The following is a 22,674-nucleotide window of genomic DNA, read 5'->3' on the forward strand; positions in this document are numbered from 1 at the left end:
CACTTGGAGAACTTGGCATACAAGCCATGTTCCCTCGAGGTCTGCAGAACCAACCTCAGATGATGGGCATGCTCCTCTGCATTCCTGGAATACACTAAGATATCATCTATGAAAACAATAACAAAGTGATCCAGGTATTGGCTAAACACTCTGTTCATGAGATCCATGAATGCTGCAGGGGCGTTGGTTAACCCGAACAACATCACAAGGAACTCAAAATGCCCATATCTGGTCCTGAAGGCTGTCTTCGGCACGTCCTCCTCCCTTATCCTTAGCTGATGGTACCCCGATCTCAGATCTATTTTGGAGAAACAACCTGCTCCGGCTAGCTGGTCGAATAGATCGTCGATCCTAGGCAACGGGTACTTATTCTTGGTAGTGACTTTGTTCAACTGCCTGTAGTCGATACAAAGTCTAAGGGATCCATCCTTCTTTCTCACAAACAAGACTGGTGCACCCCAAGGTGAGGTGCTCGGTCGGATGAAGCCCTTTTCTACCAGCTCTTGCAACTGTTCTTTTAACTCTTTCAACTCAGCTGGAGCCATCCTGTAGGGAGGGATAGAGATCGATCGGGTTCCAGGCATCAATTCTATCTCGAACTCTATCTCCCTAGCAAGCGGTAAACCTGGTAGCTCGTCTGGGAAGACGTATAGAAACTCTCTAACCACTGGCACCGAGGCGGGTTCTCTAACCTGACTGCTAAGCTCTCTCACATGAGCCAAATACCCCTGACATCCCTTCCTAAGCAACCTACGAGCCTGAAGAGCTGATATCAGACCTCTAGGTGTACCCCTCCTGTCTCCCCTGAAGACAACCTCTGACCCATCCTGACCTCTGAACCTGACTACCTTGTCCCTGCAGTCCAAGGTAGCACCATGGGTAGATAACCAGTCCATCCCTAGAATGACGTCAAAATCTGTCAAGTCTAGAACCACAAGGTCGACGGAAAGGCATCTTCCCTCAACAAAGACTGGACTGCACTGGCAGACTGACACTACACTGGCAGACTGACTCTGCCACTGATGGATCACACTTGGGTCCACTGACCCAGAGAGGACACTCTAACCCAGAGATCATCAACCCCAACCTCTGAACGGCTCTCGGAGCAATAAAAGAATGAGATGTACCAGGGTCCATCAAGGCATACACATCTGAACAACCAATGACTAAGTTACCTGCCACCACGGTGTTAGATGCATCTGCCTCTTGCTGTGTCATTGTGAAGATCCGCGCTGGAGCTGATGGACCTTCACCTCTGAAACCCGCTGAAGAAGAGGCTGCCCCTCTCCCTCTACCTCTGCCACTGGCCTGAGTCGTGGCTGGAGCTGCTGGCTGCGCTACACTGCCTGAAGCTGTCTGCTGGGACTGTGCCATCGGGGCTGCTCTTGGACATTCTCGAGACATATGCCCCTCCTGACCACATCTGTAACAGGCTGTCATCCCAAATCGACATACTCCCCTGTGTGGCTTACCACACCTTGCACAAACTGCATTATCCGCACCAGAGCTTGAGTCACTTCCTAGTCCCAGACTAAACTTAACCTTGTTCCAGAACTTGTTCTTCTTAGACTTCCTGGGACCTCTGTCCCACTTCTTGCTACCTGAAGCTGCTGCACTCATTGAAGAAGAGCCTGGGGTCTTAGAACCAGAAGGCTGTGCCACTGACTGTTTAACTGTCCCCTGAACGATGGCACTGGCCTCCATTTTCCGGGCCATATCCACTATGGCATGGAAGCTCTCCCTATCTGCTGACTAAATCAAGGAGGAATATCTGGAGTGGAGTTTCATCACATAAACATTAGCATCATATGGTTCATGTGGGCACACATGAACCCGCATCACACGTCATAGCATATCATTAATGCACATGCATATAATCATGGCATTTCACATCATCATACAAGACAGGACTCCACATCCTATCCTAGTGGACATGATCTTCCTATTGTGCTTGACCTTCTATAACATCTATGAGCCCAACACTCTAGGTCCGACCATATGAACCTAGGGCTCTGATACCATTTTGTAACGACCCGAAAATCGGACCGCTACCGGCGCTAGGATCCAGGTCGGCTTAAGGCCGCCAGGACCCATAGCAAGCCTGACATGCAACCTGAAAACCTGTTTAATCCCATACATGATCAACAACATACATAAAAATTAAAACTTTTCTTTCATTCATACACCAAACTCAACCTGTGCATGCACTGAACATAATCATAAATCATAAACATTGGCCCCTCGGTGGGACCTCATCAATGCCCCCAAAGGGTGGCATAACATGAGTTGAGTTGGTTTACATAAGCATTACAAAACCTCTAAGATCATGTATTAAAAGGGATACCATACACATAGGGTCAAGCACAATCTCTAATCCGTAATATCATTACATTACATAACTATTTATAACTTTACAATTTTATCATGTCCACATTCTATCTAGCACATACAAAAGACTTCAATACTCTTGCTGACCTCCTGGTCTACCCTGTACCTGCAAACCTGGGGAAATTGGGAGAGGGGTGAGCTACTAGAGCCCAGTGAGCAGAATCATAAAGCATTTAAAACATATGCTATCATGGAATGCATCACATCACAACTAATCATATCAAGGATGAACTTGTCACCATTTATCCCTCTACATATTCCAATCATGCCAGGGGCGTAGTGCAGGCCACACCTGGTCTTTCTCTGATACATAACATAACATACATAATCCATGGTGCCGGGGGCGTAGTGCAGGCCACGTCCGGTCTTTCTCTTACATAGTGCCAGGGGCGTAGTGCAGGCCACACCTGGACTTCCATATCATATCATCATGTCATAACATATGAGGGCTAATGGATCATTCAACATTCATCCGCATCAACAACATTTTATGCAATGCAACATATTCGTGATTTCTAATGCAAACAACCTAAAATATCATATGGCATCCGTGATGCATAAACATGCTCAAAACTGATTTATTTATTTAAAGCATAAGAGTTATTCCACTCATCTCTGGCTAGCTCTGACATTGACAGAAGCAGCTGACTCACTGCTGAGGTCCTCGGTTCCTCGGGTCCGAACCTACACAGGTGGACTCAAATGAGGGACCAAACAACTATAACATAACTCTAAAAACATCCCCCAAAAACCCCCTAAAACACCTCAAAACATTCATGCAAAAACATGCAAAGGAAGGCTGGACAGGGCACTTTCGGCGGCAGGTTCGGCGGCCGAAAGTCCCTCCAGAGCCAAAAGTTAGGCAGGTTCGGCGGCACCTTCGGCGGCCGAAACTCCCAGACAGAGGCGAAACTCATGCATGTTCGGCGGCACTTTCGACGGCCGAAACTCCCAGACAGAGACAAAGGTCTCCTTTCGGGGGCAAGCTTCGGCAGCCGAAGGCTGCTTCCACAAGAGGGTTCGGCGGCCGAAAGTCCCTTTGGCTGCCGAACCTGGTTTCTCCCAAGGGGCAGAAACTTGGTTCAAACATGCACAAATGCCTCCAAACTCATACCATCATGCATTTAGCTCAACCAAAACATGCAAATAAACATACATTGACTCCTAGGGGCTTCAAACTATCTTAAACCCCAACTACAACACACAACAACAACACATTGCTCAAAATCACCATATAAGCTCATAAACCTAACCATAAGCTAAACATGCATTCTACCTCATAGATCTTACATAAAACTTACTTAAAACATACAATGAGCTCAAGATCGGCTCTTACCTCTTGAAGATCGAGAGAGAGACGACCTAAACTCGGAGATGGGAGAGATTTGAGTTCTTGGACCTCAAAGCTCCAAAACTTGCTCAAAACTTGAAAATCTTCAAAACAAGATGAAAACTTGTGAAAATCGTGAAAGATTTGAAGGAAAAGCTCAAAGATTGGTGAGGAACGGCGGAGAGCTCACCTTGGCCGACAATGGGGAGAAAACTCGCCCGTTTTCGGCTAAGGGACCCTTTTATAGTGGCTGGCCAGGCCACGTTCGGGGGCCGAACGTGCCTCCGCATGCATGCCATGTTCGGCGGCCAAACTTGAGATTCGGCGGCTGAACCTGGACTTCCCTCACTTATGCCTTCGGGGGCCTAAGGCACACCCGAAATGCCTGCATGTTCGGCGGCCGAACTTGGGTTTTCCTCCAAAGTTGTTTTCATGCAAAAACTCATTTCCTTTTCACTTAAAACCATGAAAAACATTAAAACATTTTATGAAAACATGTTTCTACCCTACTAGGGGCTTTCGACATCCGAGATTCCACCGGACGGTAGGAATTTCGATACCGGAGTCTAGCCGGGTATTACACGTGTTTTCAGGTCGGCTTTTCTTGGCCTCTTGCTGCCTTTGTCTTCTTAGTTCGGCTTTTCACACTAGGGGATCTTAGGGATCCCGGTCTTTTACCTCCAGGAGGTCTCTACGTCTTAAGGAGGTCTTATGGTGCCAGGAGTTCTTGGGGATCCTGGACTTGTAGTTTCGGAAGATCTTGGGGACCCCGGTCTTTGTTGCCCCGAGAGATCTTTGAGATTCTTATCGGCTGGTTTTTGCTCCAGGAGGTCTTGTGGGATCCTGGCCGTTTTTGCTCCGAGAGGTCTTTTCGAGATCCTCGCCGGCCGTTTTTGCTCCAGGAGATCTTACGGGATCCTGGCCGTTTTTGCTCCGGGAGGTCTTTTTGAGATCCTCGCCGGCCGTTTTTGCTCCAGGAGATCTTACGGGATCCTGGCCGTTTTTGCTTCGGGAGGTCTTTTTGAGATCCTCGCCGGCCATTTTTGCTCCGGGAGGTCTTTTTGAGATCCTTGCCGGCCGTTTTTGCTCCGGGAGGTCTTTTTGAGATCCTGGCCGTTTTTGCCCCTCTTTGAGGTCTTGGGTAAGATTCAGGCTCAATGGCCTTACTGTCGCTTCGTCATCTCAGCTGGTTTTGTGCCTAACTGAGGTCTTGGATAATATTCAGGCTCAGTGGCCTTACTGTCGCTTCGTCATCTCAGCTGGTTTTGTGCCTAACTGAGGTCTTGGGTAAGATTCAGGCTCAGTGGCCTTACTGTCGCTTCGTCATCTCAGCTGGTTTTGTGCCTAACTGAGGTCTTGGATAAGATTCAGGCTCAGTGGCCTTACTGTCGCTTCGTCATCTCAGCTGGTTTTGTGCCTAACTGGGGTCTTAGGTAAGATTCAGGCTCAGTGGCCTTACTGTCGCTTCGTTATCTCAGCTGGTTTTGTGCCTAACTGAGGTCTTGGGTAAGATTCAGGCTCAGTGGCCTTACTGTCGCTTCGTCATCTCAGCTGGTTTTGTGCCTAACTGAGGTCTTGGGTATTTCATTTTTCCTTTTTGTTTCTTTCATGAAAGCAGTGTGAGTAGAGACAAGTAATGGATTTAAGACGATAAGCGTTGCCTACTTTATTATTATGCTTTTAAGATACAATAGGTCTTTTGCGTTTGACGATACCTCAAGGGAAGTACCTTTTCAAATGCTGGATGTTCCAGGCATGGGACTCAGGGTTTCCCTGCATATCTTCAATTCGATATACTCCTGGCCTGACCACTTTTGTTACTCTAAAGGGGCCCTCCCAGGTCGGTGCTAACTTGCCTACCACCGCTCTCTTTCCCGTAGCCTCCAGGTTTCTCAGGGCTAGGTCTCCCACCTTTAGGCTTCTTTCCCTGACCCTTTGGTTGTAGTAGCGAGCTGCTCGTTGTTGATAAGCGGCAGTTCAGACTTAGGCTTCCTCCCTAACCTCTTCGAGGGCATCAAGGTTACTTCTCAACTTGTCACTGTTGGTGCTTTCGTTAGCAAATTGAACTCGATGAGTGGGGATTTGTAACTCGATGGGGACTACGACCTCTGTGCCAAAAGCGAGTGCAAAGGGCATTTCCTTAGTGGACGTTCTGGGGGTAGTTCGGAGTGTCCATAGAATGTTGTTGAGCTCTTCCGCCCAGTTCGCCTTTGCCCCATCCAGCCGAGAACTTGTACCATATGCCCATGTTGGCCGTAAATGCTTTGAAGGTGTTGCAGTCAAACTGCCTGCCGTTGTCTGAAACGAGCACCCTCGATATGCCGAATCTGCAGATGATGTGTCCCCATACGAAATCTATCATCTGGCGAGCTGTGATTGTAGGGATTGCCTCCGCCTCTGGCCATTTTGAGAAGTACTCCACAGCCACCACTACGAATTTTCTATGTCCTGTGGTCTTGGGAAAGGGCTCCAGGATGTCTATTCCCCATTGTGAGAAGGGCCAGGGGCTAGATATGTTGGATTGAGGAGTGGCTGGGATATTGATGGCGTTAGCGAACCTCTGGCATATATCGCATTTTCGGACGAACTCTTCCGCCTCCCTTTTGACAGTGGGCCAGTAATACCCTTGCCTGAATATTTTATTAGCCAGTGTTCTTGCCCCTTCGTGAGCCCCGCATATTCCTCTGTGTATCTCTTTCATCACCTTTATTGCTTCCTCCGGGCTTACACACCGGAGCCAAGGGCTGGACTTCCCTCTTCTGTATAATGTCCCCCTTACTGCTTAGTAGTTAGCAGCTTTAGCTACTATCCTTCTTGCTTCATCCTTGTCTTCAGGGAGCTTTCCCTTTTCCAGATATTCCAGGTATGGGGTCATCCAGTTCTGGCCTTGTTCTACCTGCAACAAGGTGGCTGTTTTATTAAAAGCAGGAATGTTGACATGCTGTATGTATACTTCGTCAGGGAGCTGCTCTAATTCTTCCTTGGACAATCGACTAAGCAAGTCTGCTTCCTCATTTTCCTCTCGAGGTATTCTTTGGTATTTGACTATGGTTCCCCGACCCTTGAGCTCGGCTTCTATGGCTTTTACCTTTGCTAAATAATCCTGCATGGTTAGATCTCTGGCCTGATATACCCCAGTTACCTGGTTGATTACCAGTTGGGAGTCACTGTTTACTTCGAGGTCGGTTACCCCTACCTCCATTGCCACCAGCATCCCATTTATTAAAGCCTCATATTCTGCCAAGTTATTGGAGGCCTTGAATTCCAGGCGCAGGGCGTAGCAGACCTTAAACTCTCCAGGCCCTTTAAGCATCATCCCGGCGCCACTGCCCCCGGTGCTTGACGCCCCGTCTACATACGACTTCCATTCAAATTCTTGGAGAGGCTCTTCTTCTCTCCCACTCCCTAACGCTTTAAAAGTTGACTTTCCCTGTTCCTCGTTAAATGAGCACTCCGCTATGAAGTCAGCCAGGGCCTGAGATTTTATAGAGGTCCGAGGTCGATATTCTAGGCAGTAAGGGCTAATTTTCATGGACCAGGCGAGCATCCGACCTGATGTTTCTGGCCTGCGCAGAATCTTCTTCAGAGGTTGGTCCGTCATCACTATACCTTGATGGCTTTCCAGGTAGACCCTAAACTTCCGAACTGCTAGCAACAGAGCATACGCCACCTTTTCAATGTTCAGGTATCTGGTCTCGGCACCCTTAAGTACCTTACTGACGTAAAATACCGGCTTTTGTTCTCCTTCATCTACCCTTACCAATACTGCACTAATCGCTTGTTCAGAGACTGCCAAGTATATCAAGAGTTCCTCTCCTTCCAAGGGGCTACTGAGCACATGAGGGGAGCTGAGGTAGCTTTTAAGTTCTTCGAAAGCCTTTCGGCAGTCTTCCGTCCATTCGAAGTTTGGTACCTTCCTCAACTTCTTAAAGAATGGCAAGCATTTCTCTGCCGACCTGGACATAAAGCGATTTAACGCCACTACTCTCCCAGTTAGTCTTTGGACATCCCTCACACAGGTTGGCTCGGGCATATTCAGTATAGCTTCTATTTTCTCTAGATTGGGCTCGATGCCTTTCCCACTCACCATATATCCCAGGAACTTTTCTCCTCTGATGAAGAAAGCATATTTTGCTGGGTTCAGCCTCATTCTATATTGTTCTAATACATCAAATACCTCCCTCAGATCTATCATATGCTGCTGGAAAGTGGGGCTTTTGACCACCATATCATCTACATACACCTCTACATTTCTGCCAATCTGATCTTTGAAGACCTTGTTCATCAGTCTTTGATATGTTGCCTCGGCGTTTTTCAGCCCGAAGGGCATAGCTTTATAGCAATAGGTCCCCTCTTCTATTATGAACGAGGTCTTTTCTTCATCTGTCCTGTCCATTGGGATTTGATGATAGCCCGACATAGCATCCAAAGAAGATATGTAATCGAAACCGGCCATGGAATCGACCATTTTATTAATATCGGGGAGGGGGTAACAATCTTTTGGACAGGCCTAATTCAGGTCGGTAAAATCTATGCACATCCTATACTTGCCATTGGCTTTTTTGACTAATACAGGATTTGCTAACCACTGCGGGTACATAACCTCCCTAATAAAGCCTGCCTCTTCTAGCTTCTGCACTTCCTCCCTGATGGCCTGTTGCTTCTCCCTTCCTACCACCCTCTTCTTCTGTTTTACCAGTCTGACGTCGGGGAGGACGTTCAGCTTATGGGTCATTACCTCAGGGTCAATCCCGGGCATGTCAGAAGGCTTCCAGGCAAAGCTCGATGCGTGACCTCGGATCAAGGTCATGACTTCAGTTTTTTGTTCTTCAGTGAGGCTAGCGTTGAGACTGAAGATTTTATCTGTCTCTGCTTCTGATAAAGGAAAAGTCTCTAGTTTTCTGACCTGCTCTGTTCTGGTTTCTTTCTCCTCGTCCCTGACTTCTAACACCTCTGAGTCGAGTCTCTCTTCCGCCGAGCTCGGCTCCGCCACTGTGGCTAAGTATACTGCTCTTGCCTCCTCCTAGCTCCCTCGGACTACTCCTACTCCCGCCCCCGTTGGGAACTTCATCGCCAGATATCTGATACTGGTGACCGCCTCGAAGTCAAACAATGTGGGTCTCCCCAAGATGGCGTTGTAGCTCAACGGGAGTTTGACCACTAAGAACACCGCATAATGAGTGCGAGTTCTTGGTGCTTCGCCTAAGGTGAGAGCCAGCTTCACTTTCCCTTCTACGGGTACTGGTACCCCTCCAATCCCCTTGACCGGTGCCTGATCCCGAACTAGCTGTTCCTCAGGGATTCCAATCTACTGGAAAACCCGGTAGGGTAATAGGTTCACCTTGCTCCCATCATCCACCAAAATCTTCTTGACTCGATAGTTGTGAATGATGGCTTCAACGACAAGGGCATCGTCATGGGGCATCTAAACACCCTGGGCATCCTCCAGAGAGAAGGTGATGGTTACTGGAGAGTGCTCGACGACCTGCATGATTTTGGCACTGCTGCTTTCTCCCTCTCGACTCCTCTTTTTTCCCCTACGGCTCATCCGACCTCTCGTTCCCCCAACAATCATGTTGATGGTCCCACTGGTCCCATCATTCACTGGTCCAGTTCCTGTCTTCCTTGGTACTTGTGCTGCCGGATTGGGCTGAGGCCTCTGTCCCTCCGGTTTCCTCACGAAGTTCTTGAGGTGCCCTCTTTTTATCAACCTTTCGATCTCTGTGATCAACTGGAAACAGTTATTGGTGTCGTGGCCGTGTGTGCGATGGTATTGACAATATTTATCAGGATCTCGCTGGCTTGCTTCCGTTTTCATAGGCCTAGGCCATTGAAGGAACTCCTTGTCCTGGACGGCCATGAGCACTTCGGTTCTAGAAACGTTGAGGGGGGTCGGTGTTTCCGAAACCCACGGGGGGAGTGACCTTTGTTCTGAGACCCGAGGGGAAGGTCTTTGGTCCCTTCGATCCTAGGGTTGTCGGTAAGGCTCAGGTCTCTTGCCATGCTTTTTCTCGTGCTTCTCCGGCCTTCCTTCCTCCGGTGCTTTCCCCTTGTCTGACGCTCCCCTAGCGAACCTGCTTGTCACTAAGGCATCATCCTGCCTTATGTACTTTTCAGCCCGCTTCATTAGCTCGGCCAGTGAGACTGGGGGCTTCCTGCTCAATGAACCAAAGAACTCGGCTGAGGTCGTCCCCTTCTGCATGGCTTCTACAGCCCTTCCTTCATCGAGCTCGGAGATTTGCAAGGCCTCCGTATTGAAACGGGCGACGTATTCCCTGAGTGATTCGTCTCTCCTCTGTCTGACCGTCTCCAGGTAACTCGTTTTCCTATCTGCGGGCACCCCGGCGATAAACCGGCTGATGAAGCGGATGGCTAGATCTCCAAAGCTACTAATACTCCCTGCCTCAAGGCTGTTGAACCACGCCCGTGCTGGCCTCGAGAGCGTCATAGGAAATACCTTGCACATTAGGGCATCTGACAAAGTTTGCAGCTCTATGAAAGTCTTATAGTTCAAGACATGCTCCCTGGGGTTCCCAGCCCCGTCGTATGCGGCCATAGGCGGCATCATAAACTTCTTGGGGACAGTCTCTTGCTGCACCCACTTCGAGAAGGGTGAAGAGGTGGGTAGAAGGGCCTGGTTCTGATCCTTCGTTCCTAGCTCGGCCAAGAGTTGTTCTCTCATCTTTTGCAACTTCTGGTCTACACTTTCTTCTTCCCGCCTAGGCTTCCTCTCTTGGCGGCCCTCCTCTTCCCATGTCTCGCTCCCCACTCTTCCGGTGGTTCCGGCGGAGTAGCTATCGACTTCATCGTTCTCTATCAGCTCCCTCACCCTCCTTCCATGAACTCGAGCTTTCGGCTCTTCCTCTTCTCCGGCTCTCCTCCTCCTGTCTCTGATTTCTTGGCTGACAATTCCGGGGTGGTTGAAGGTAGGCTGAGGTTCGTTGGTCTAGGGTTCTTCTACCACTGGTGACACATTTGGGGGGGTGCTAAGGCCTCGTTGCTGCATTATCTGTCCCAGCCAGTGGGCGGTGCTTTGTAGTTGGAGGGCCATGGTTTGAAGGTCTTGGTTGGATAAGGTGGCGGCGGAAGCATTCCTCGCCAAGCTTGGCGAGGGGTTGAAAGGGATTGGTGTTTGGCGTTGTAGGACTAGAAAAAGAGAACTGCTGCCCCTCTTGGGCAGAGCTCAGGTCATTTGGAGTGACGTTGTTTTCGTTATGGTTAGCCATTGTGGATCTCAGTGGGTATTTGTGAGAGTGGAACTCCGGCGATGAAAGATCTCCTTCATTCCCACAGACGGCGCCAATTGATGATCTGAGATCCAGAAAATAGGGTTTTACAATGGGTTCTGTAAAAACTGGAAAAAACTTAGACCTAGAGGAGAGTATTTCTCCTTTTATATGTTTTCTTTTGTCTGCTAGTGACGTGTTAACAGAACGTGTATCATTGGTCCACCTGTCCCTGCTACGTTGATACGAACGTACGAGGGAATCGGATCTCTGTCCCATGCATAACGGCCCCTGATTCTCCCCGGGCCCGCATGCGGATGGTCTCACAAGGCGAAGGGGCTGAACTCCTTCCTAATTCTGGGCTGGGCCGGAGGATGAGGTTAAGATTAGGCCCGAAAGGAATCTGTCCATCGGGCCGGGAGAGCTAGACCAGCCTATTTGAAGAAACGGACTGGAGTCCGGTCTTTAAACTGAATGGACTGGCCCTGACTCTTGGAGGAGGCTTAGTAGCCTTTAGGCTATGAGCTGCCCTAACGAGCCTGACCCTAGATTGGGGTGAAGAAACCCAGCGGTCATCACATTCTAAATTTTCTAAAGATTTAAATTATATTTATCTTTAAATTAAAATATAGAAAAATTCTAATAAAAATATATAGTAACCAATTAAATTTATTTATGAAATTTCAGTTATGAATATAATTATTGTATTAAGATAAGACGAGGATTAGATATTAGCATAGTAAATATTAATTATTTCATAAAATCACTAAGATTCTATTTGTTTTAAAAAAATAATTTTTTAAAAAATATTTTTTATATTTTCAGACATTTGAATTATTAAAAAAATTAGTGAATGAAAAATATTTTTATTATGAAAGGAAAAATTATATATTTTTTTTTGAAAGAGTTATTTTTTACATTTTGAGAATCATATAATAACATCTATATTTAAATTTATTAATAAATTTTATTTTTTTAATTAAATTGAAACTACACCTATTTTATTTTAATTTGATAATTATATCTTATTAATACTTATTTAGAATAAAAAATATTTTATTAATTATATTATTATTCTTTCTAAACTTTTAATAACATTATATAATGTTCAAAAATAAAATTTTATGATTTTGACAACTTTCTCTATTTTTTTTAAAAATAAAAGGTTAATGATATTAAAATAATAATTAATAATATCACTAAAATAGTAACAAATATAATAATAAAATAAAGATTTAAAAATATAAATAATTAAGGTGGATTAAATCTTTTTATCAAAATCTTTGATATCTTCTTACTAGATTAGAGAAATTAAATATTATCTGATTTAATAGTATTGTTGCTGTCCTAATTCGTGAATACTGATAATCTGAAAAGCATGATAGTAATGCAGAAGAAAAATTAAAGAAAATGTGTATATATATACATTATATATGTTAGTATGTATTAATAGTATTAAAGCTAAAAGTTATATTGATTAATTATATATAAAAATAATTAGAATTTGTTATTCAAAATAATAAATTGATTTTTTATTGCGACGATATATATATATATTTTTTTAAATCAAGATATATATATATATATATATATATATATATATTATTTTTATCACCTTTATTTTTATCCAAATATAATTATTTGAATTCACCTAAAAATCACAAATATTATAAAATATAGATATATCCTACTGGGTCCAAAAACAGGGAGAAAATTGTAAAATTTAAATTGAAAATTGAAAATTTATTCATTACAAGATAACGACAGGGTTCGAGCGTTCAGGTCTCGATGAAATTCAAATTAGAAGTACTGGACCTAAATTCTAAAAAGGTCCAATGCCCCACTTAAGTCTAGTATGAGATCAGAATCTGTTTAGATAAATTGGACTGAAAACAAATTTACTCATAAAATTTTAGTATTAAATAACTATTCTCTCATGGTAAAATAATCTCCGTAATATTCGAAATCGTATTTAGGTAGTGTAAAAAAAATTAAATAATTGTCTGACGAAAAAAAAAAAATCGTATATCCATACATACTACCAATATAACTACGACGGAAAGGTATGGGTACAAAATGTGAGTTACATATCACTAAAAAATAAAAAAGAAAAAGGAATAACTCGTTCTCCCTCATACTAAAATAAATTCCGTAATACTCAAAATCGTGTTCGTGGTGAAAAAAGAATTAAATGGATGAAAGAGAAAAAAAAGACATTGTACATCTATAGGCACTATCAATGTAACTATAGCAAAATTGTATAGATATAAAAGGTATAGATATAAAACGGTAATTACACATCACTAAAAAATAAAAGAAATATAAAACGGTAGTTATACGTCGCTAAAAGATAAAAGAGAAAAGATAAAAGATAAAGAGAATAATCTGTTTTCATCGTGATAAAACAAACTCTTTAATATTCAAAATTGTGTGCAGGTGGCATAAAGAAAATTAAATGATTGTGTGACAAATGAGAGAAAAAGATATTGTTCGTATGCAGTTAGACATTACTAATAAATAAATAAATAAAATATAAAGAGATAAAAAAGAAAATAAAAATCAAATTTACTAAAAAAATGGCCTGAATCTAAATTCAATAAATTGGATATCAGACATCACAACTAATATATTATCACTAAAAAATATGCAAATTCCACCCATAAAAATAACTTATTCTATCATGTTTGTTGTCTTTTTTTGTCCGTAAGTATTTCCAAACATAAATATATGTATGAATTGTTTTCTAAATAAGACCTTTTTATTTATAATTTTATTTATTGATCAATGGAGCAATTAATTTGTTTATTTCTTCTTTCCATATTATTGCTGAGAGTTTTTATTCCCTGTCACATGGGGTATTAATTCTTTTCATGGCAAAATTTTTATTTATCAAGAGTTAGAATATGTTATAGAGTTTACTTATGCTACACATGGTTGCTTACTATTAATATAAAAAAGATTATGAGTTTTAAAATTTATCATTTAAACAAATCAATAACCTCGAACTTTATTTTATCTTTTTAACCTTTTCATATGAAGGTGATGAATGCTCCAACTCAAAGACTACAGGGCAAGAACCGAAAAAGAGAATCAACTTCTCTTCGAATTTGATCTCTTCTTATCTTTCCTGTTGTTGTGAGTGGAAATGGTTTCGTCCATAAAACAAATCTTTTTGGTATTTTAAACCTGCAACAAGATCGTAGCAATAGTGAGAAACTAAACATCCATGTGCATGCAAATACAGAATGTACGCTGGACGTACGCAAAGACAGTGAAAAGCCAACTGATTAGGTTGCAGAAGCTGGTCTTTTTCACACTGCAAATTTATTTTTTACCCCTCTGAAAACTAGAGGCTAAGGACAAGTGGATAGTATTCGGTTAAAATAAAAGTAAAAAGTACATTTATCATTTTTTTTCTATCATCTAAAAAAATTCCTTATTTTAAAATGATTTAAAAATATTAAAAATTTATTAATTAATTACTCCATTAATTTTAACTATTCAATATTTTACTATTTATGATTTAAAAAAAAATTATTTTATTATTTAATTCATAATATAAAAAAATTAATAATCAGTCGGTTATGAATTTAGTCTAACGGAATAATGAATAAGCTTAATTCATAATATGATCTTTCAATTTTATAAAATATACTTATTAATTAGTTTTTTTATATTGAATTTTTTTTATAATAATTACCGATTAAAATTGAAAGATGGACTAATTAATAAATTTTTTAAAATTTTAAAAATTATTTATTATATTTTTTTTAATTAAAAAATTAAAAAGTGAGGTTATTCAATTATAATGATTAAATAGTAATTTTTTCAAAAGAAAATAACAAACATCAAAATGAAAATCTGACAGACAGAACGCTATGAGACTGGGTTTTGCATTGACAGGAATGAATTGAGGGGGATAAATACCCGGATAAATTCTTTTCTCTGCAGTAGTCGTGGAGAATTTCACTGCATAAGAATAGCTGGTTTTCAGCAGGGGGTTCACAATCGTTGTCGGACCATTGCCAGCCTTCTTTTATTTTAACGCAAGCAACAACCATCTCTGTCAGGCGAGCATCTGGAATTCCCAGAACAATGACGGCAACCACTCCTGGATGTTGCAACAAGATTGACTCCACCTATGTCACCATAATATTGCACTTTCATAATATAAAACATCAAGGCAAACTTGAGTTGCTGATCCATTAATGCCGTGAAGTTTTTTTTTTTTTTTTTTGATTTAAGTTAATTCTTCATAAAAATAAAATTGAGGGGCAGAGTTGTATAAGTGTATATATCACTGACCTCTTCTGGGTGAACATTCTCCCCGCCGCTCTTGATACGGTTGTTTGTACGTCCAATGAGCCATAAATTACCGGAGTCATCTATGTAACCGATGTCGCCCGTGTCAAGCCAAACTTCATTGGTATGGTTTAGTGTCGTCGATGGATTTTGGTCCCAATATCGAAGCATTACATGTGGACCTCTAGTTAAAATTCTCCCAATTTGAAAAGAGCCATCAGTGCATACTTTTAGTTCAATGTGTGGCGCAGGCTTGCCAACACATACACCTTGCGGTTGGTTAACTGAAGCAGACTTTACTTTACTAGATGTCTGGAAGAGCAGCTGACTTGGGGTTTCAGTTGTTGGATTATAGAGGGTCATGAAGGTTAGAGAAGAACAGCTCTCTGTCATTCCTTCAAGAGGCCAGATAACAAGCAAAGTTGAAGAGAGTAAGAACACTAAAATATCTAGTAAGGAGGAAAAGTGAAAATATAATCCTTTGAAATACAAGTTCCAAAACAATTTTACATAGATATGCAAGATCAAGTCTAAATTCTTCAAACTTGTGTGGATCTGGCTGTATTTAAGTTCCATTTAGTTTCCATGAGTGTGGCACAGGTAAGTGAGAATTCAGTCCTCCTTGGTTTTCCCCTGAGTTTCAATTTCCATGAAACTTAATTTAATTTTCAAATCACAGGATTGCATTTTGATTTTCATCAGCCACAAGTTCATCGTTCCACCCATTTCAGACTCCCATCTTTGGCAGCTAAATTCAGTATTACTCTCCTTCTTTTGGACTTAAGAAATTATAAATTTCTTCTAAAACATCATGTCTAAAAGATTTCACAAACGACAAAGTAGAATTGTGATAATCCTAAAGCTATAAGGTTAGTTTGGCGCAAAATGCATTAAGTTGCACACTTGATGGAATAGAGGACAACTTGCTTACCATAAGCTGAAAGAAGCTTAGCTCTTGGGAAGAACTTTCTGACATCATTTGTAAGCGCAACTGACAGACTCCCACCTCCATTCAATATTTTCTCAACGGTTTGACTCCCTTTCGAGGTTTCCTTTGCCCTGACAAAATATCTCAAAAAATAAACTGAGCCAACTGATAATACACCAAAACTACCAAAGAAACCTAACATATTTTTCTTTAGGCAGGACTTATTGGTAGTGACAAGCTTTCATTCTCAGATAAAGCACAAGGTTTGTTCAAGTACAAAATTACAAACATGTTCGATGCATTTGTGAGGGAAAGAATAAAGGTTAAGTAGAGTCTTATCTTTCAAAATGCATGCTAAGAAATCTGCTAGGACATCACATGGAAATGAGAGAGAGAAAAAAAGAAGAAGGGAATTTAAGAGGCCATGGGAAAAAAATGGTAGGATACAACCTAACCTTGTTGAGAAACGCAGAAACCAAACTGGCAAAGATATTCATTCGTCTAATGTATTCAAAGGGCAGGAATACCTATGATCACTAGTAGTCAATCCAAAAGCACCCATTTTTGTGATATGATAATATCTTTCTTCATCTTTACTTAATTCTTAATCTAAATCCCACTTCAGTATTCTATGAAAATTAATGTCAAAAATAGCCGTCTCCCAGCACTTCTGAATGACGATATTACTTTAATCTGTTTCTATTAAAGATCGCAGGAATCGTATTTTTACCTGGATAAGGAGATTAAATCACCCAGGATTGTAGGAACAGTGATTAGAGAAGTCACACGGTGTAGCTCTATGCTTTCTGCCGCTAGTGTCGCTTCAAACTTGGGTATCAAGACATGGCAAGCTCCAACCATTAGCGTAGCCATGGCTGATGACAATCCACCAATATGGCATAGTGGAGTAGTGTGCAAATAGACCTGCAAAAGTTTAAGGATAAGGAATCAATCAGCATTAGATACTGAGCCATACCATTCCTTCTACTCTCCTATATGAATCCAATTTCTACTTCAGAAAATTTCTATTTGAGCTTTTGAATTCTTCTCATCTCATTCAATACACATTAAACTGTGTAGAAAAATTTGAAGAAAATTTTGGAGGAACAACATACATCTTCCTCACAATAACCAACAATGGCAACTTTTGCTAAGGATTGAACTATCAAAGCTGAATGGTTTATGACAACGCCCTTCGGCCTTCCAGTGGTTCCTACAGCCATAAAACAATAAAGCCAAATTGATAATAAGACAGGTGTAATTTTTTTCACTGAGGCTTAACGCATGACGAACCTGAAAGAAAAATGGTTAAAAAGTAATGACTTAATTCATTTTTAAAATGTTTATTTTCCATAAGTTTGCAGCATGCTTTTAAAGTGATTCTTTAAGCATCAAGGTCTTTGGGAAGAAGGAAATATTGAGGAAAGCATCTTGTATAAGCTCTATTGGTAGTTATCTTCAACGACTAAAAAATCTTCCTGTGTTTTCGGACTTCCAGACAACAGTAACAAGTTTAGCACAGTAGAAAAATTTTAAAGTTGTATCTCCAAAATATTTATGGTTGATATGACTGGTACCATGACATATTTTTTCAGATTTTTTATTGGCGGAACTTAATAACTTTTCATGACTGATTTTTCCGTATCTGTTTCTTATAGATGGTTGAGAAAACAATAAGGGAAAGATAAACAGTTGAAATTCTTGGGGAAAAAAAAACAGGAAACAAGATTTTGGAAACCCCTTCACATAATTGGAACTTATGATATCTCATTTCACAACAAATTCTCTTTTGCACCATCTCTGATCAGGCCCAGTGAATTGGAAAGGAAGCAATGGAAATTCTATAATGCAAAAAGAGAAAAGCAGAGGAGTCGTCCTTCTTCCTATTTCCTAGTAGGAGAAACTTTGCTTTTTCCTTCAATGAAGTACAGATTTCTTACTTAGATTCAGTAGAGATATGCGTTAGCAGACAAAAAGCAAAAGAAGTAAATTATTGCTAAATGCAAGGTTCCTTTTGTTCAGAGTGTATTTTGAAATCTGAATCGTATTCCAAATGCAGACAGCTCGTCTAAGGTACTGACCATCACTTCTCCTTGAAATTACTTTCTCACATGCAATATAGAACAAGAAACTGAACATGGAAACACAAATACCTGAAGTGAAGCATATCAAAACAGCGCACTCAGGTGCCCAAGAGTAATCCAATTGAAGAGTGCTCATGCCATTCTTCCGAAGCATTTCAGTAGTTAATACTAGAAAAATGGAGGAAAAATAACAATACTATTACGCCTATCATCAAATTACATAAATTAAAGGAACTCTTTTTTACTCTTACACTCAAAGCGGAAGTACACAACTCCCAGAAGCTACATACTGTTTGATGCTTCAAAGGAGCCCAAGAAACCATGCCACTTTAGGGAAGGTATAGCATCACTCTGGAGCTCCGAGTACCAACAATTAGAGCTCTTATCAGTCACCAACAGCACTGGCCTCACACTCAACATCGCTGATTTCGCCTCTTCAAAGCTCTGTCAAGCAGAGAAATGTCGATTTCAATTTCACCTTCGCAGTCAATGAAGGACGAACTATACACACTTACCCATCGATAATTTAGAGGAGCTACTATGGCACCAACAAACGCAACCGCCAGTAACCACTCCAAATACCAATCGCTGAAACAAGTCACCAAATCATACTCTTATAAACTAGCACTGGTACGTGCATTTACAGAATTATGGCAGAGGCTTAACCTGTTAAAAGCACAGATTGCGACAATGTCGCCGCTCTTGAGGCCAAGTTCAAGCAACCCGCGAGCCAAACTCAATACGTCTTCAACGAACTGCTGGCCAGTTTTCTGCCGGTCTCCGGCAATTGTGACGATGGAATTTCGCCGCACAGTTGATAACCGAGTCAGGCACTGGCAAATGTGGGCCTGAGAGTAATAAGCCATAGGCTTTGAGGATAAATTGAGAGTTGGACGGGTTAGTTTTCTGTCACTGCTTCGGTGAGTTTTGAATAAGATGTAAAGGCTGAAGAAAGCGCGGATATCATCTCATCTCGTAAGGAATTTCAATTGGCGCGATTGTGACATTCGATAAGTCACGGTGAGATGTGATTGGTGGATGCGAGTACAAGCTATCTGTTCCGAAGTTTCGGACTCGAATAGGTTATTAGGAACCAAGAAAATGCGTTTCGCGTTGACGAAACATAACATTTTTTTAGGAAAATTTATTATTTAATATCTAAATACGGATATTATTAATAAATTAATTCTTTCATTTCTTTAAAATTTATTAAAATATTTTTTCTGTCAATAAATAATTTTTTTTTATTAAAAATAAATAAAAAATAAGAGATAAAAATTTTAAAATTTAATTTTACCTTAAATAAAATTTTTTATTTAATTTTTAAATATTATTATTATTAATAAATCAGTCTTACATTTTTTAAAATTTATTAAAATAATTTTATTTTTTTTCATATTTATTAAAATATTTTTTTTCTATCAACGAAATAATTATTTTATTCTTCTCAAAAAGAATAAGTAAAATAATAAAAAAAAAGAAAAAAAAATTATCTCCTGTCTTCTTTAAAAAAAAGAAATAAAAAAAACTATAAGAAAAATCGAAAAGAATCCAAGAAGAATAAGATAAAGAATTGATCAACAAAGAGGAGTCGGAGGAAAAAAATGTGGTTAATTTGATATTTTGCTATATTTTTAACAGCAAAAATAGACGAAAAGACTTAATAGAAAAAAAAAGATAATGATATTTTAATAAATTTTTAAAAATATAGATATTAATTTATTAATAATAGCAATACGTATAGAGTAAATTATAAATTTTCTATTATTTTATTAAAAAAATGTCAAAATTTGCAGTTGAAAGGTGCATTAGGACCAACATTGCTTCATTTAATCTTTCCATTTATATACAAATATAATTAAAATATTAAATAAAACAAAAATTATAAGAGTTTTGAAAGATGAAAACTACTATTCTGTAAAAAATGCATTGACTTCTTTATAATAAAATAAAAGAATGCGGAGATTTTTCAATTAAAACTATTTTTACATTCTCTTTAATTTTTCTCTCCAAATATAGTTATAAGGACTCACCAATCAACTAGCCATATTTTGTTTGAGCAACAATTGATTGGAATTCTCAAACTTTACCATTTTCAAAGTCAGAATACATGTTTCTTATGTTCATTTCTTTGACGAGCATCATTGGCGTATGTTGTCACTATGTAGTGGCTATTCTTGTTGTATCTCTTTCATCATGTTCCCTGTGATTATGATGCTCTTCTATTTCACACTCTTTGCTTTTGTAGTGATCAGTAAAAGAGGTTGAAGAGGTGGTTTCTAGAAAAAGGGGAATATGAGGAGAACATATTGGGAGACTACAAGAATTAGAACAAAATTAAGAGTTGTTTGATTGATTGGAAAGTTAGCTTTGGTTTTTTAACAAGAAGTATTTGAACCATACTTTATTACGTTTTTCTCTAATTCTTTTTATTAATTTTATTATTCATCTTTTTCTACATATTATACTAAAAATTATTTTATAAACGACTGATGTTGATGTTTTGAGATTCAGAAAATAAAGTTTTATAAGAGATTTACAAGTTTGGTGTTAGAAGAAAATGCTCCTCTCTTTTTATTATTTTCTTTTGTCCGTTAGTGATAAATAATAACATTCTCATTATTGGGCCACCTGTCCCTATCATATTGATACGTATGTAAGGAAGAATTAGGTCTCTGCGCCATGCTAACAGCCATTTAATTCATCCTTTTAGCACACGTATGAACCGAACAGTTCGAAACTGAGATAGTGATCCTTATTTTGCTAAACTTTCAGGCTGGGCTTGAGAAAATAAAGCTCGTGGGAATCTACGGATCCTGAACCAGTCTTGTCACTGTGGACTCGGCCTCATAGTGAAACCAGGTGTCATCAATAACTATTTAATAAATTTTTAAATTTTAATTATTGATAAATTTATAAAATATAAATAAAGTAAGTTAAAATCAAAGTAAGCACACTCATAATAAATTTATACAATTCATTTAACCTTTTTATCTATGTATACGTTGCCGTTTTGAGAGGAACAAAAGAGAAACAAAAACCCTAAGCGCTTTCGATTGCAGCGGTGCTGTGGCCTCAGCTGTTGTCTTCCGTTCACTCTGCTTCGCCTCGCCTTGCGTCCGTCTTTCTCTTTCTTCTTCCTTGACTCGGAAAATTTCAGCCGTCTTCAAGTCTTTGACAGTGTTTCTCGAGCAAAAGGTTCGTCTTTCTCCCCTTTTTACAGTTCAATCTCATGATTTTGCAGGAAAGCAAGCATGGCTGTAAATCTAAATAGCTTTTGCAGTTGACATTTATTAAAAGCTAATGTAATTTTCCCCTTTCATTCTTTTATTCACATTTGGCATCCGGCATAAATGCTCTAGTACACTAGAGCTAAAGATCTGTTCTTTCATTTGTAGGATCAAATTTCTTCAGTAATTGTTCTCATATACAATCATTGTTCTTAAAAAAAAATCCCTAATTGTGCATTACATTATGAGCAGACTGGTATACTTAGAGCAATATAGTTTTGCAGATAGGCATGGGAACTCGAGGAGTTATTGGGGATAAATGGTCCATGAGGATTCTTTGGGCCTGTGCTATTGGAAGTGCAATCAGTATGTGGTTTAGATCTTATTTTCTGGCTAATTGTACTTTTTTGTTTGTTCATTAATTGCCCGTTATTAGGCTTTTGCTTTGTGCTATTGGAAGAATCCCATCAAAAGCTTCTTTTATCTTTTCCTTTGTCTGCAGAGTTTCTTACAGTTTATTGCTTGTTCAGGCCTGTATATGGTTGCTGTAGAAAGACAAATACAGAACAGAGACCGAATGCTGGCTGAAAGTTTAAAGGCAATGGAAGAAGAATCAGGCAGTGGGGAGACTGTATAGAAGTCAACTGAATCAATCAGAATAAGCTCTACAGTATCTCTCTTAACATCCCTAATGTTCTAAAAATGAGTCCTCTGTTTATGCAAAAGGTTGTTACCTCTTTATTTTGGCATTTGCAGTTTGAGGATTTGATTCTGATAATAATTATATTACATGAGATCACTAGCAGGGAATTTGAGATGGGAGGACCTTTTGTTTTTGCTGCTGACCTCTTTAAAGCTTGCGTATCTTTTTTGATAAAGGGCTTATTTTTTTTCTTAATGGTATAGCAGTGAACAATGATTTTGGTATTGTAGGAGGGGGAGTGTCTGTTTCCGACTATATGGTACATGTTTGACACGGTGTAATAATGTATTATGAATGCAATATACTGAAGATTTTACTAACAGTATGAGATTTTGCGTTAAAGATGGCACTGGTGAAGCTATAACAAAGGAAGAAAATATAGCGATCGAGGAAAAATGCTCAGTTCTTGGATGCAACAGAACATGATTATAAGCTTAGCTGATTTAATTCTCATTCTGGATTTCAAATCATATCAATGGGTTT

General features: G+C 40.0%; 3 protein-coding genes across 6 annotated transcripts; 1 reads left to right on the forward strand and 2 right to left on the reverse strand.

Annotated features, from left to right (window-relative positions):
• Window positions 1-5,701: 5,701 nt before the first annotated feature.
• LOC122723300 lies at window positions 5,702-8,048 on the reverse strand. The gene is made up of 3 exons (XM_043955088.1): window positions 6,672-8,048; window positions 6,525-6,614; window positions 5,702-6,016 (listed from the first exon to the last, which is right to left on the reverse strand). The coding sequence occupies exons 1-3, from the start codon at window positions 8,046-8,048 to the stop codon at window positions 5,702-5,704; spliced, it is 1,782 nt and encodes a 593-aa protein (XP_043811023.1).
• Window positions 8,049-13,863: 5,815 nt separating this feature from the next.
• On the reverse strand, window positions 13,864-19,269 carry LOC110610590 (2-succinylbenzoate--CoA ligase, chloroplastic/peroxisomal). 3 transcript variants are annotated; one of them, XR_006350337.1, is made up of 10 exons: window positions 18,925-19,269; window positions 18,774-18,846; window positions 18,549-18,702; window positions 18,328-18,426; window positions 17,290-17,387; window positions 16,905-17,098; window positions 16,178-16,305; window positions 15,250-15,641; window positions 14,872-15,055; window positions 13,864-14,130 (listed from the first exon to the last, which is right to left on the reverse strand). XR_006350337.1 is itself a non-coding variant. In XM_021750574.2 (10 exons), exons 1-10 carry the CDS (start codon window positions 19,122-19,124, stop codon window positions 14,001-14,003), a joined length of 1,680 nt encoding a protein of 559 aa, XP_021606266.1. In that variant the 5' UTR covers window positions 19,125-19,243; the 3' UTR covers window positions 13,864-14,000. The 3 variants fall into 3 exon arrangements, 2 of the variants coding, with proteins under 2 accessions (XP_021606266.1, XP_021606267.1); XM_021750574.2 differs by having other exon boundaries at window positions 14,872-15,083; window positions 18,925-19,243; XM_021750575.2 differs by lacking the exon at window positions 18,774-18,846 and having other exon boundaries at window positions 14,872-15,083; window positions 18,925-19,055.
• Window positions 19,270-21,294: 2,025 nt separating this feature from the next.
• Window positions 21,295-22,516, forward strand: LOC110610746. Of its 2 annotated transcripts, none has more exons than XM_021750805.2 (3): window positions 21,295-21,456; window positions 21,773-21,854; window positions 22,019-22,516. In XM_021750805.2, exons 2-3 carry the CDS (start codon window positions 21,779-21,781, stop codon window positions 22,123-22,125), a joined length of 183 nt encoding a protein of 60 aa, XP_021606497.1. In that variant the 5' UTR covers window positions 21,295-21,456; window positions 21,773-21,778; the 3' UTR covers window positions 22,126-22,516. The 2 variants fall into 2 exon arrangements, with proteins under 2 accessions (XP_021606497.1, XP_021606496.1); XM_021750804.2 differs by having other exon boundaries at window positions 21,323-21,456; window positions 21,765-21,854.
• Window positions 22,517-22,674: the final 158 nt, after the last annotated feature.

This window comes from Manihot esculenta, chromosome 3 (assembly GCF_001659605.2).
Source record: "Manihot esculenta cultivar AM560-2 chromosome 3, M.esculenta_v8, whole genome shotgun sequence".
NCBI lineage: Eukaryota > Viridiplantae > Streptophyta > Magnoliopsida > Malpighiales > Euphorbiaceae > Manihot > Manihot esculenta.